The following is a 15,341-nucleotide window of genomic DNA, read 5'->3' as shown; positions in this document are numbered from 1 at the left end:
CACAACACTTCTCAAACTTTTGGCTCAAATGTCTTTGAAAATAACTAAAACTGTTTCCTTTGCTTAAGTTCTGGCACAAATTTTCTAAGGCTTTAAAATGAAAGGGGCGTGGCTCGGTGAGGCGTGCATGTGGGCGTGGTGATGTGGGGGCCGCGGCGGGCTGACCCAGAGTGAGGGGAGACTCTTGGGCTGCCCGTATTTATATTCTGGAGTTGCGTCGCTTCTGAGAAGCTCTGGGCCAGCTCACCGGATGAACCTCTACCCACACCGAGTATTACTCAGCCTCGTATTTGTATTAACATACACCAGTGGTGGTCATATGTGGCGTCACTTACCACTAAAAACACTGTAGGCTGTCACACCACACCCTAGGGCACTCATCTCTATTCAACCTTTAAACACAATTTCTTCACTCAAATTAACAATGAATCACTTAATGGTGTTCTAGATGAATTCTCTCCGTCTGGACGTCCAGTTTTATAGTTGTTTCAAGTATACAACAGGAGGCAGTAACGGGCAAGCTAGTGGCTCCACGAATAACTATAGACCGGTGAGCCTGAACAGCATCGTATGTAAAGTATTTGAGAGCATTATAAGAGATGCCATGATGGAACATCTACTACGAAACAACCTTGTAAAGGATTGCCAACACGGTTTTATGCCGGGGCGCTCCTGCTTAACAAAATTACTCAAGGTACTGGATATTTGGACCCAAATTCTGGAACCGGGAGGTAATATCGACAATGTATACCTAGATTTTGCCAAGACTTTCGACAGTGTACCTCATGAAAGGCTGAAAAATAAACTGGAAGGGTACGGGATTAGGGAAAATGTCCTAGCGTGGATCGGAGACTTTCTCCATGACTGCAAGCAGTGTGTGGTGATTAATGGCACGGAATCATCATGTGTACCCGTCACAAGCGGGGTACCACAGGGCAGTGTATTGGACAAGCTGTTGTTAGTTTGCTTCTTAAATGACATGCCTGACGCTGTACATTCCTCCATACAAATGTTTGCGGATGACGCCAAGTTATTTCGGGAAATTAAGAACCAAGCAGACTGTGAAGAACTGCAGAAGGATCTCTTTGAACTTCAAGAAGGGTCGGAGGAATGGCTGCTAAGATTCAATGTCACGAAGTGTAAGAGGATGCACCTGGGATGTACCAACGGTAAGGAGGCGTATTATATGTCCCAACGGGACGAAAAATTGCATTAAATGAGACAATGTGAAAAGGACCTAGGTGCGTACGTTGGCAATGAGCTGAAGTTCTCGGGCCATTGCAAGAAGAAGGAGAATAAGTCAACAAAATTATTAGGTCTTTTTAAGAAGGTCGTTCAGCTACCTAGACGGTCCGTCCCTCGTAACGATCTTCAAGGGTGAAGTGCTTCCCCGTCGGGAGTACTGTCACCCCGTCTGGTTCCCGAGATATGCTAGGGACTGATTGATAATGTCCAAAGGAGGTCCACCAAACTAGTGCCTGCACTACGGCACCTCAGCTACCCTGAGATTAGAGCACCTGAAATTGCCTAGCTTATACTACAGACAAGCAGGGGACATAATTGAGGTGTATAAACATATCAAAGGGCACTACTCAGTCGAATGTCCTTGCCTGGAGCTGGCGGACGCTCGCCCCACAAGGGCCCCAGCTCAAGGTTGAAGATACCGCAAGCCCAGAAAACTGTGAGGGGTAACTTTTTCGGTGTGAGAGTTGTGAACTCTTGGAACAATCTGCCAGAGAGTGTTGTGACGGCACCGAGTGTGAGCTCTTTCAAGACCAGACTTGACAAGTACTGGAGCAGGTTCAGATACATTCAGGAGCCAGTGCATGCCCAGTACTTGCCAACAGTGGGTACTAGAGACGTACCGATCGCCCAAGCGATCGGCTCGATCAGTGGTGAAGAGGATTAAAGTAAAGTAAAAAAGTAAAAGTAACAAATATTCGGAACATAAATGACAAAAGTATACGTATTTGCCATAAAACGTAAAATATTCCAGATGTATTACAAGTTTACATAAGGATAGCCAGCCGTAAGAGTATTATTGTGTCCAACATGTGTGTCCACGGTCAGATTCCAAGACAAAACAAGATATCGAATTTTAAAACGGCAAGTGATGAACTATTCACCTGCCATATGTTACACGCAGACTGGTCAAAGTTTTGGAAATTGATCAGCACAACTGCAACAAATTCAAGGACATGACAATATACAGGGAGTAATTAATTCACCACTAGGTGTAGCGACAGCTGAGCGATGCGTCCTAACCAACGTTTCGCAACAGCTCTCCCACCAGACGACTCTAACAGAAGTGTGTGTGTGTGTTGTCGCAACTCGTCAGCCCAGTAACACTACCCCAACGTTCACCAGATGCTCACCAAACCCTCCTCTTTGCTAATTCACTGCCCAGCCTTCTCCCTGACTCACTCACCCACACTACTGTATCCTCTTGTCTCTCCGGGAAACTTGGGACTTTTAAACAGTGGCAATGCATAGCCTGGGAGTATTTATATTGTAAGTGTGTGATTGTAGCCGTACGCTAGGTGGCTGTAGTGGTGTGGGTGTATTTTACATGTGTACTGGCATGTTTGGGTGTATGGTAGGTAAGTATACTGGTGTGTATGTGTGTAGGGGTAAGTGTACTGGTGTGTATGTGTGTAGGTAAGTGTACTGGTGGGGGTATAGGTAAGTGTACTGTTGTGGCTGCGAGTGTATTATGAAAGGTATAGAATCCACTGTAGGTATAAACAGGCTAATCTACCCAACCCTAAATACCAGAGTCGCACAGCTGTAGCTAAGGGACGAGGAGAGAGAGAGAGAGAGAGAGGTAAACAACTCCATGTCCATCCACTCGTGTCAATTATTCTCCAGCTTTAAGTTCTTCACACGTAACGAGAACCTCCTTGCCAGAGTCGCCTAACACACCCGGTAATATTGTCATTTTCCAGTTCCTCGAATAACTGCTGCAAGGTCGAGTATGGGCAGGAGGAGATGAAGGAGGTGGAAGGGGCAGGAGAGGTGAGATGGAGGAGGAAATGGGGAAGGTGAGGGGTCGGACAGGAGTGTAGGGGGGAAAAAGAGGAGGAAAATTTTTAGAATTTGCCCGCGAGGAGGAGGAGGGGATGGGCAGGAAAGGTCAAGGTATAAAATTTCGATGTAATTACGAATCCTACCTTTTTAACGTTATTTTTGTGATATATTTCATGTCGACTTGGCAAATTCTTTCATAGATCTTCACTCACGAAGAATATTCCTGAGAAAACCCTTCGAGTATTGTGGACCAATTTTCACCCGCCATTAGTGACGACACCATGCGCAGTTAAATACAAAGAAGTTGTCTGCGCATCACTTGTTTGTTTACATTCCTCAGCTGATGACCCAATATATTACGCGCCTAGAATTTTGTTAACACCCATGACGTCAAAAGAGGAAAACTAAGCCAGCAGGATTTGTGGCGGCCATTTACTGTAGATATGGTGAAAATGGGCAAAAGCTACAAACATAGATTACAGTTTTGTATTTACGACTAGGAAACCCCTGTATCTGGCCCTTCAAAGGCTTAACTTCTAAATAATAAAAAATAATAAACAACCGAAACGATATATTAATCAATATATTAACAATAAAAACACACAAATAAAATTAACGAAAAACAAAATAAAAAAAAGAAGATATACAAAATGATTAAAGATAAGAATCAAATGGTAAAAAATTTCCGAGTGTCTCCCCATTATCATAGTTAACACAGCTTAAGGAATGCTGTTTTTACTCTGTGACCTGAAGGTTACAGACAGGTTAAGGACCACTTACTACTTCACGTGGATAGTTCATTGTGATTACTGTACATGTACTGTATATTGTATTAACGAATCAGCCCAGTACTTGTCCACCCTCTTACCAAGTCGTGGCCCAAACTGAGCAGGGCGCAGTACTACCTGTATATGTCAGTTTGTGGTAATATGAGTGACCCAGTTACATGATCTATATCCAACAACGGTTCTTAAACTTTTGGGTCTTACGTAAAAAAAAAAAAAAATAAATAATAATAATAATAATAATAATAATATGGTCCCACCGCTAAAAATAAAAATAAAAATAAAAATTCCATTAACTTTATATTCACAGTTACATGCATTTTGATATATTAATCATTCATGAATTTAATTAAAAACTGCATTTATTTTGTTGAGGATAAGTTTGACTGACTTTTACGAAAATTTTAATACTTTATTTTCGAAACTTCTGGTCTCACCTAAACGACCTTTCCGTCTCACTGTTTGGAAACCATTGATTCTACAACAGCAGTCAACTTTAGAACGACATAACTTGCACTTGTTGTACGTTAGTCTGGTTACTATCCTCTTATCCAATCTTGGTGTACAGTACAGTATGTCTGGTCAACATCCACTCATCCCATCTTGAGATAAATATAAACACTCTTACAACCATTGGCATTTTGACCTTAAAACAGAATTACCAAATACAATCTGGTTTTGAATCCGTATGTAATAATAATACTTGTGTAAATTTGGTCAATATCTCGTCATTCCGTTACGAAATACCAGAAACGGGGGCTGGTTTATTGGGCACTCTCTTGCATCCTGTGACGTGAACGAACATTTAGTACCAGTGACCTCATGATGTTCACCTTTGACTCATGACCTATTGAGTTAGTCAAGCTTAGAGGTTTGAGACGGTCGAGGGAGAGGGCGAGGATTACGATTCTCTGGAATATCGCAGGTTTGGTCATTATGTACACAAAATCGGGATTCACACACAGACGAGAGCTAGCCAGTTTGCCCTAGCTGCGTGTGTGTGTGTGTGTGCAACAATTGTTATTTAAATTGATTCTCTCTCACACTGCTTTCCATCATCACACACGGGTTAGAACATAAACAAGAATAATTCCCGTGACACCCCACCACCCTCCTTGCCTCTCACTAGTCCTTGAGTGACCTCCTCCCCTGACATAATGAGGGCAGACTGAGGCAGGACAGGCACCAAGTGGGTCATGGGACCATAATACCACCACTGTCCACTAACCCCCCCACACACACACATACACGCACTCAACATCAATAATTCAACACCGAAATCTAAGGTCACGGACCAGGGTAAATGTATCATCAGTTGTTGTTTTTAACTGCTGTCTGGACGTTTTTAATGAAATACTGACTGACTGACAAAGAATTTTTCCTTTCTTTCTCTCTAAAGTTGGGAATATAGCACAGACTCAGCCCATGGTTAAGTATCCAAGTTAAATAGTGTTTGTCTATATGAAATAAAACATTGTATAGCAAAGCTATAAATGCTCTCACACGCTCTTCATGTTTGAAGTATATTTCGGTCCGTGTGAGGGACTTAGTCAGATACATTGCATGGCCAGCCTCGCACTAACGCTACTACGACCCATTCCTGATCAGTCGTATGTACAGTCGCCTGCACTTATACAGTACCTAAAAAAAGTGACTGGTGCATTTTGTGAGATGTGGCAGCCATGTGTTTGTTTACCTAGCATCCTTACTCTGGCTACTATTCCGAGGTTCCTTACGGCCATGCCGGGAGTTTTAATACGATGTAAACAAACATAGAGGTGTCACATCTCACAAAACGCACCAACCTCTGTACCAGGTATAAGTGCAAGCGACTGTACTTTTATCTTACTTCATTTTACTGTTACTTGTTAAAAATAAACCTTAGTAGAATAACATGAAACATTCTCATCGTCCTCTACATTATTTATGACATTTAGTTTTTTGTTTTGCCTAAAATGAATAAGATCAAAATTGGATAAATGTGATAAACAATAGTTATGTTTATCCCTCAGCGTGAAGACCTGCCACGTGAGTTGTGTGGATAGCTGGATACCTATTGTTCATTTTATATATTTCAATGTATGAACTTCTACTACTGATACATTATAATATCTTGACCTACAGAAACTCAGATATTTGGAGCTTTAATGAGGAGGAGGAATACCATAGCAAACGAGTTATTGCAGCAAAAACAAGAAGTAAATGACTGAGAATGAAGAGCAAATGAGTGAATGACAATGTAAAAGAGAATGAGTAAAAGACAGTGAATGAATTGAGTTTGTACCTGCTCTTGTAACCGGCAACCCAGCAATATAGAAACAAGACTAAACAAATAAAAAGGCTGAAAGATAACTCAAGACTCAAATATACACAGAACACACACACACCTCGTGAGTGGGTGGGGGGGGGGTGATGAGGCAGTCACACAGAGACACTCTTTCATGGGGTAAAGTGGTGCCTTGGCTGTTACTACCCACTGCTCTCCAAGGCCCTGCCCTACTTGTTGCCCTACCACTACTACCACCATCAACCATAAATACCACTATTACCACCATAAATACCACTACTACCACCATCAACCATAAATACCACTACTACTACCATCAACCATAAATACCACTACTACTACCATCAACCACCACCACTACCATCAACCATAAATACCACTACTACCACCATAAATACCACTACTACCACCATCAACCATAAATACCACTACTACTACCATCAACCATAAATACCACTACTACTACCATCAACCACCACCACTACCATCAACCATAAATACCACTACTAAATACCACTACTACCACCATCAACCACCATCACTACCACCATCAACCACCATCACTACCAACATCAACCATGACTACCACTACTACCACCATCAACCACCACCACTACCAACATCAACCATAACTACCACTACTACCACCATCAACCACCACCACTACCAACATCAACCATAACTACCACTACTACCACCATCAACCACCACCACTACCAACATCAACCATAACTACCACTACTACCACATCAACCATAAATACCACTACTACTACCATCAACCACCACCACTACCATCAACCATAAATACCACTACTACCACCATAAATACCACTACTACCACCATCAACCATAAATACCACTATTACCACCATCAACCATAAATACCACTACTACCACCATCAACCATAAATACCACTACTGCCATCAACCACCACCACTACCACCAACCATAAATACCACTACTACCACCATCAACCACCATCACTATCAACCACCATCACTACCAACATCAACCATGACTACCACTACTACCACCATCAACCACCACCACTACCAACATCAACCATAACTACCACTACTACCACCATCAACCACCACCACTATCAACATCAACCATAACTACCACTACTACCACCATCAACCACCACCACTACCAACATCAACCATAACTACCACTACTACCACCATCAACCATCACCACTACCAACATCAACCTTTTCTTACCACCACCAACCATCACCACCACTACTGTACCAACATCAACCATTTCTTACTACCACTATCAACCACTACCACTACCACTCTCCCCACCATCACCACCACTCACCATCATCAATTCCTCCTCACCACTACCATCACCACTCTTCCCACAATCCTTTCTTTCTCCCCCCCATCACCACTACTCTCTCCACCACCCCTTCTACTATGGTGACGACAGATGTTGGGTCTAGTAGTGGCGTCCTTGACCTAGTAATGACAATGCTAGACACTTACTCTTGACACTCGACAGTTTTAAAGACGTCATCACACGAGAGTAAAGCGTAAGAGAGCCAGCGAGGTCAAAACATTGTGTTGAAATAGCTTGTACTGCGCGCGCGCGCGCGCGTGTGTGTGTGTGTGTGTGTGTGTGTGTGTGTGTGTGTGTGTGTGTGTGTGTGTGTAATCAAATATACAGCATATTTCAGTGAGCTGGTACATAGGCTAGGTGGTAGTGGACAAGTGCATGGCCTTGGTGGCACACCTGCCTGTCCCAATACTTGTGCTGAATTAATTACACAAATGCATGGAAGAAAAACTATCTTTTTTCTTACATGGGAGGAAAATCTAATGTTTCTTGAGTATACCTTCCCCCCTCATGCCCCCCCCCTCCTCCCAGGCACCCTCTATTAAAGAGGTTACTTACGTGAAGGAGACAAGGCCCCGGGGTCGTGTTCTGGTACAGTGGAAGATAAGCAGTGAGTCATGCCGGGGCGAGGAGCGTGGCTTCCCTCCTTACATGGTACACAAGTGGACCGTCCAGCCTGGTCCATGTACGTCCCAGCCAGACACGGTACACACGATCCATCTCGACTGTACGTCCCTGCTACGCACAAGCCTGGAATATACACGAGGAATATACTATTATTCTAGATGGGAATTATTGAGTGATGTAGAGTTTGTTGTGACGGACAGAGGTTGTGGGGTCACCTAGAACCTTGGTTACGGTCTGCGGGGTCACCTAGAACCTTGATTACGGTTAGTGGGGTCACCTAGAACCTTGATTACGGTTAGTGGGGTCACCTAGAACCTTGATTACTGCCTGCGGGGTCACCTAGGACCTTGATTACGGTTAGTGGGGTCACCTAGAACCTTGATTACGGTTAGTGGGGTCACCTAGAACCTTGATTACTGCCTGCGGGGTCACCTAGGACCTTGATTACGGTTAGTGGGGTCACCTAGAACCTTGATTACGGCCTGCAGGGGTGTCACCTAGAACCTTGATTACGGGGTGGGGTCACCTAGAACCTTGATTACGGTTAGTGGGGGTCACCTAGAACCTTGATTACGGTTGGTGGGTCACCTAGAACCTTGATTACGGTTAGTGGGGTCACCAGAACCTTGATTACGGTTGTGGGGTCACCTAGAACCTTGATTACGGTTAGTGGGGTCACCTAGAACCTTGATTGCGGTTACACCTAGAACCTTGATTACTGCCTGCGGGGTCACCTAGGAACCTTGATTACGGCACGGTTGATTAAGGGTCACCTAGAACCTGATTACGGTTAGTGGGGTACGAACCTTGATTACGGCCTGCGGGTCACCTAGGACCTTGATTACGGTTAGTGGAGTCACCTAGAACCTTGATTACGGCCTGCGCGGGTCACTCAGAACCTTGATTACGGTTAGTGGGGTCACTCCAGAACCTTGATTACGGCCAGTGGGGTCACCTAGAACCTGATTACGGCCTGCGGGTCACCTAGGACCTTGATTACGGTTAGTGGGTCACCGAACCTTGATTACGGTTAGTGGGGTCACCTAGAACCTTGATTACGGCCTGCGGGGTCACCTAGGACCTTGATTACGGTTAGTGGAGTCACCTAGAACCTTGATTACGGCCTGCGGGGTCACCTAGAACCTTGATTACGGCCAGTGGGGTCACCTAGAACCTTGATTACGGCCAGTGGGGTCACCTAGAACCTTGATTACGGCCAGTGGGGTCACCTAGAACCTTGAAAACAGCCAGTGCGGTAAGCCAGGACTTTGACATAGTTTAAGCAAGCTCTAGAACTTCAACATGTCTTCAGCAAGTGAGGACTCTGGAGAGACAGCATGACGCTAGTGTGTGTATTAAGCGCTGCGGTAATGTCTTCCTAGAAAAGTTGTTGGTGTTATCGCGGCGGATGTCGCTGAGGGTTTGTTGTATTTTTATCCGTGAGCTGGTGGTGGTGTGGTGTGGTGGAAATGGGTATGTGGTGGAGTGGAGGAGGGGTGTGGTGGAGGAGGGGTGTGGTGGAGGTGGGTAAGTGGTGGAGGAAGACTGTACCGTGTAGACTGTAGACCAACCCGCCTCCTTGAAGCAACTGAGACGAAATATGATAGGAGACGCAATTATTCGCAAAAAGACGCAACGAAAACTAAGACACAATTAAAGCTAAAAAAAATAAAAGTTCTGAAAGATTTAAAGATAGTTTAAAGTGAAAAAGATATGATAAAGATGGAATTAGAAACAAAAGATTAAACATACACTATAATGAAAAGCGATAAATATAATTAAAAACAAAAACAACTTACTCGTACAAATAATTTATTCTCCGTCAGTGTGCTATAAGTAACATTCTCTGTCAGTGTGCTACAAGTAACATTCTCCGTCAGTGTGCTATAAGTAACATTCTCCGTCAGTGTGCTAGCAAGTAACATTCTCCGTCAGTGTGCTAGTAAGTAACATTCTCCGTCAGTATGCTAGTAAGTAACATTCTCCGCCAGTGTGCTAGTAAGTAACATTCTCCGTCAGTGTGCTATAAGTAACATTCTCCGTCAGTGTGCTATAAGTAACATTCTCCGTCAGTGTGCTATAAGTAACATTCTCCGTCAGTGTGCTAGCAAGTAACATTCTCCGTCAGTGTGCTATAAGTAACATTCTCCGTCAGTGTGCTATAAGTAACATTCTCCGTCAGTGTGCTATAAGTAACATTCTCCGTCAGTGTGCGATAAGTAACATTCTCCGTCAGTGTGCTATAAGTAACATTCTCCGTCAGTGTGCTATAAGTAACATTCTCCGCCAGTGAGTGTGCTAGTAAGCAGCATTCTCTGTCAGTGTGCTATTAACACATCTCCGACAGTGAGTGTGCTAGTAAGTAACGTTCTCCGACAGTGAGTGTGCTAGTAAGTAACATTCTCTGTCAGTGTGCTATTAACACATCTCCGACAGTGAGTGTGCTAGTAAGTAACATTCTCCGACAGTGAGTGTGCTAGTAAGTAACATTCTCTGTCAGTGTGCTATTAATACATCTCCGACAGTCAGTGTGCTAGTAAGTAACGTTCTCCGACAGTGAGTGTGCTAGTAAGTAACATTCTCTGTCAGTGTTCTATTAACACATCTCCGCCAGTGAGTGTGCTAGTAAGTAACATTCTCTGTCAGTGTGCTATTAACACATCTCCGACAGTGAGTGTGCTAGTAAGTAACATTCTCCGACAGTGAGTGTGCTAGTAAGTAACATTCTCTGTCAGTGTGCTATTAACACATCTCCGACAGTCAGTGTGCTAGTAAGTAACATTCTCCGTCAGTGAGTGTGCTAGTTAGTAACATTCTCCGTCAATAAGCTAGTAACATTCTCTACAGACAACAAAACCACGAGTACTGCTGATCCCAATATGCCATCATCGTGTCCCGAAGGCTGACGATCAAGGCTCCAAACGTTTTCTTGTTGTCTGCCATTCCTTCCAGCTTTGTTAACTCTCCGGGGAGCCAACTTTCAATTTCAATCTTCCATCCCAGCGTCTGTCTTTTCCTATCCTTCTTTCTTCGTATACTTACAACTTCTCTCATTAAAAATTCAAATTAGATACTGTAATATTTCCAATTCCCTCTCTAACTCTAAATCAGCACCTAAGTTGATTATTGACCAACACTGCAGCTTCACATACACAAACAATCCTTCCATATGAAGCTCCTAGTAAGTTCATTGTTTACAAACACTGCAGGTTCACAAAACAAAACAATCCCTCACGGTGACGCTCAGGAAATTCCTCGTTTATTAAGAAGATAACCTTACACTGTATAAGGTAACTTTATCGAGGGGGTGATGAGTGAACCCTAACTGCCTATTAAATGACCAATTACATCCAATTTGAGAGATCGTGTGTGGGGGAGGGGAGGAGGGGGGTGTACACCGTCTTCAACTCCTAATACGCACATGTGGTTAGCTGTGGTCTGTCAGTTCACTCTCTCATTCGTCTCTGTTGTTATATATATATTTTAGCTCTTTAACTTTCTCTGTTTGCATGTTTTTGTCCGTGGACGGGAATATTTGTTTCTTCGTTTGTCATGTCTATTTGTCTATCTGTGTCTTTGCTCTCTCTCTTACGTACAGGTGTTACATCATCAACAGGCTAGTCAATGTTGACGTTCTTGTAAAGATGTGGTGGTTCGTGACACTACAACCGGATTTGAGTCCCGGATTCTCAAAGGTTAGTTCGGTGTATTCATCTCTTAAGGCGAGAAAAAACACACACACATAACTGGCTTAATTTAACATAAAGCACAAACAGAACATCGAATACGACATTAAAATTACAGTGAGAATATACCGTACTGTATATCAACTAAACACTTACTGTTACCAACGCACAACCCCGTCAAAGCTTCTCATGGGAGTCAGGGGTTGCGCATGCATGGATGACGTCACGATCATTCACAGAGTCGCAGGTTTGTTTATGATGCTGTCACATCAAACCTGAACCGACAGCAGCCCACAACTGAGTCTGCCATCCCATAATTTATTCTTTTCTAAGCGCTATAATAATATAGAGATGAGCATAGGGGGAGGAAGAGGAGTGAAGGGGGTAGGGGGGAGGAAGGGGGTATGGGGGAGGAAGGGTGAGGGGGGGGGTGAAGAGTGAAGGATGGTAGGGAAGGAGAAGAGGGGAAGGGGTGATAGGGGTAGGGCAGGGAGGGGAAAGACTGATGAGGGTAGGGAGGGGTATGAGTGCAAGGGGTACGGGAAGGCCCAAACCTTCTTTCTTCTTGCGGCAACATTGCTTACACACATCCTAAAATCCTTCTAAAAAGTATTATTCTCCTCCTCCTCCTTCCGTTATCCTCTGCCTCTCTCCCGTCCTCCCTTCCACTGCGTCGCCACACACACACACACACACACACACACACACACACACACACACCTCAGTAGTAAATCTTCATCATTATCACCAATAATGGTATTTTTTATCATATTCATATTATTAACATTATTGCTATCATTAGCAATGGCATCAGTATGGCTATTACTGCATTTATATTTTCATCTTTAGTATCATTACTCTCATTACTACTATCACTATCGTCACACACATACAAGAGGAGACTTACTACAGCGGTTGGTGTTTGGGTTAAGGCCGTGACCTAGTTGTCGACACAACAGGTCAAGCTGGGTCAGGTTGAAGGACGACAGATCAAGGGTGGCTCCCAGGGCCTCCAGAGACCTCGTGAAGGACGGCGATCTCAACACCTCCTGCGTCGACTCCTGCAGATCAAGTGGAGGTAACTGATGGTTATGGGACCTTCAAAGTGGAGGAGGAGAAAGAGCAAGAAGAATAACAAGGAGGAGGTGGATAACCATAACCATGTCTTATCCTGTTGCCATTTTACGATTTAGATACACACACACACACAGATACTCACTAGAACAGCCGCTATCGCCGTCTCCACCTCAGGCACGTGGTGGTCGTCATAGTAATAGTCGCCAACAGCCTCATACAAGCCGCCCACCGCCCACACTACGCTCACGCTGCCTCCACCCGCTGACCTGTTTGAGGGGAGAGAAACAAGTCATCAGTCCTGCTGGAAACTAGGCCTCATTTTCTATCATTCTCAGGCCGCTGTACTACACCGCCCCTACTCACGTGTGGGTGCAAGTGGCGTGTGGATGGTGGCAAGTAAGACCATTGCAGGTTACCTGGCCAAGCAACGCCTCTTGTACCACTTGCTCCACCTCCACCGTGGCACCACAGTCCTCCATAAGTACCTTCATTGTCAACATGGCCTCCATCATCGCGGCTTGACTCTCTTCTTCATTGTCCTCCTCCAACACTCCAGCGTTGCTATCTTCTTCCATAGTTTCCCTCTTCCTGCTGTTTTCTTCTATCTCAACCATTCTCTTGTAGTTTTCTTCCCGCACAACTGATGGGAATGTACTTGGCTGGAGCTCTATTACACCAGAGTCTCCCGGGTTTATCTGCTTTGTCTCGTCAAGTTTAATCACAGACTCTGTTAACGCCTGGTTATCTTTCACCTCTTCTTTCGCCTTTGTTATATCACCAGGTTCTTTGACACTCGACTCGAGTTTCTTCTCGTCTTCCTTGCCGATTTCGTCACCATCAACAGCAACTTCCGGACTGGTGTTAGTGCTGACAGCCTCGCCGACACTGTATATTTTCCTGGTTTCAGTTTCATTATGCACATCATTTACCGTTTGTTTTCTTACTTCTTTCTCCTGTTGCTCTTTAGTCCTGCCTCTTGAATGACCTTTTTTACTGTGGACTCCGATGTCTCCGTCAGGATGTTCTCGGAATAGAGGAAATAAATCAGACATGTCTTCTTCCATCACTTTGGGCATGGAATCTACCAGGGTAAAATGGCTATCAGATTCAATTTCGATTCGATTTGTGTTTACCTGACTATTTATTTTTAGTGAGTGTGAACGAGTGTCCTCTCCATTATCGTCTGTGAAATTTCTATCGTCCGTATTTCTAACCTTTTCAACGGTGTCAGCTCTGTTATTATGAATCGCATTCCCAAATACGTCTGCTAGTGGTGATATCGTTAACTTGTTTACATCCACTCGTAACTCTGGCATCCTTACACTGCTATTATCATACTTGATTGAATAATCATTGTAATCATCGTCACTTGCGTCGTAATAATAATCAAACTCCTTATTAACATATTCAACATCACTATCCCCTCTTTCATTATAAATCCTGGATTGATCTTCCTTGCCATTGTTACCGTCTATTGTACCTTCGTTGTCGCCAAAATCTTGATGTATCTCCTGTACGATAGACTTCTCATCCATATTGAGTGTGAGAGCACCGTCAACATCATTCTCAGTGTGCAAACCTCGTCCTTCATCTTCTCTCGAGTGTGATGGGTGATGTTGCTTGCCAAATGTACTAGGTAAAATGTCAGCATCAGGATCCAAGTTTCCACCTGACAAGAATTCGAAAAAGAAACAAATAAATATTGATCAAAAAACAAGCAAATATGAGAAGAAAACAAAGAGAAGCGAGATAAACATGAGACTTAGGGTAAATAAAGAAAATTGGAAAATAAGTGCGGTATAAAATTAATATCACATATCAAATACATATGAACACAAACGAATCTCGATGTAACTTTAATGTTGTTTTGGATGTTACTGTTGTACTTAGCTTTAGTCAAACAGTTCAGAACATTCCTAGAAATCCATTTACGAGGCAGATTCAACACGCCTTACTGTTTACTAATTTGTTTATACCCGCACTGTATACGTGTACGTTTTTTTGTATACCTACATTGTATGTATATTGTGTACCTGTATTTTGAGCATGCATTGTCTATACTCATGCTCAATCAATGTAAACTTGTATGACGATTTTACTGAATAAAGCTGAACTGAAGTGAACTCAGAGACCCCAAGCCAAGCCCCAGACTATCACTCCCAGCTGTATCTTAGATCTTACTACAACTGTCTATCAAAATTAAGGTCCACTTTAGCATCTGATTAGATAACTATTCACACACACACACACACACTTATTTTGTTCCGGTGATTTAGCTGTGACTCATATCCGGTGTCCGTCGACCACAAACAAGTCACACACCCCCGTCAACAAGTCCAGGGGTACTTGTTGACGTGCTGTCAACCAGCATCTCCTACCCTCGTCAACCAACACTTCTATCATGATAACCCACAGCAGTAATCACAACCCGTCAAGCGCCTCCCCTACACTCACCAGAGTACTGTAGTTGGATCAGGGTACGAGTGCTGTCTACGGTATTCGGCA

General features: G+C 43.7%; 1 protein-coding gene across 2 annotated transcripts in view; it reads right to left on the bottom strand.

The window, feature by feature from the left end:
- The window catches only part of LOC121875732, a 39,814-nt gene that overhangs the window by 11,085 nt on the left and 13,388 nt on the right, over positions 1–15,341 (bottom strand). For both annotated transcript variants that reach the window (XM_042380387.1, XM_042380386.1), the window contains 4 exons: positions 13,200–14,505; positions 12,979–13,102; positions 12,667–12,820; positions 8,005–8,196 (listed from right to left, as the gene is read on the bottom strand). In XM_042380387.1, the coding sequence (XP_042236321.1) occupies positions 8,005–8,196; positions 12,667–12,820; positions 12,979–13,102; positions 13,200–14,505 (1,776 nt within the window). The remainder of the gene's footprint in view (positions 1–8,004; positions 8,197–12,666; positions 12,821–12,978; positions 13,103–13,199; positions 14,506–15,341) is intronic.

The sequence above is a fragment of the Homarus americanus genome, unplaced genomic scaffold (genome assembly GCF_018991925.1).
Source record: "Homarus americanus isolate GMGI-L3 unplaced genomic scaffold, GMGI_Hamer_2.0 scaffold22250, whole genome shotgun sequence".
NCBI lineage: Eukaryota > Metazoa > Arthropoda > Malacostraca > Decapoda > Nephropidae > Homarus > Homarus americanus.
This window is presented reverse-complemented; position numbering and strand designations above follow the sequence as displayed.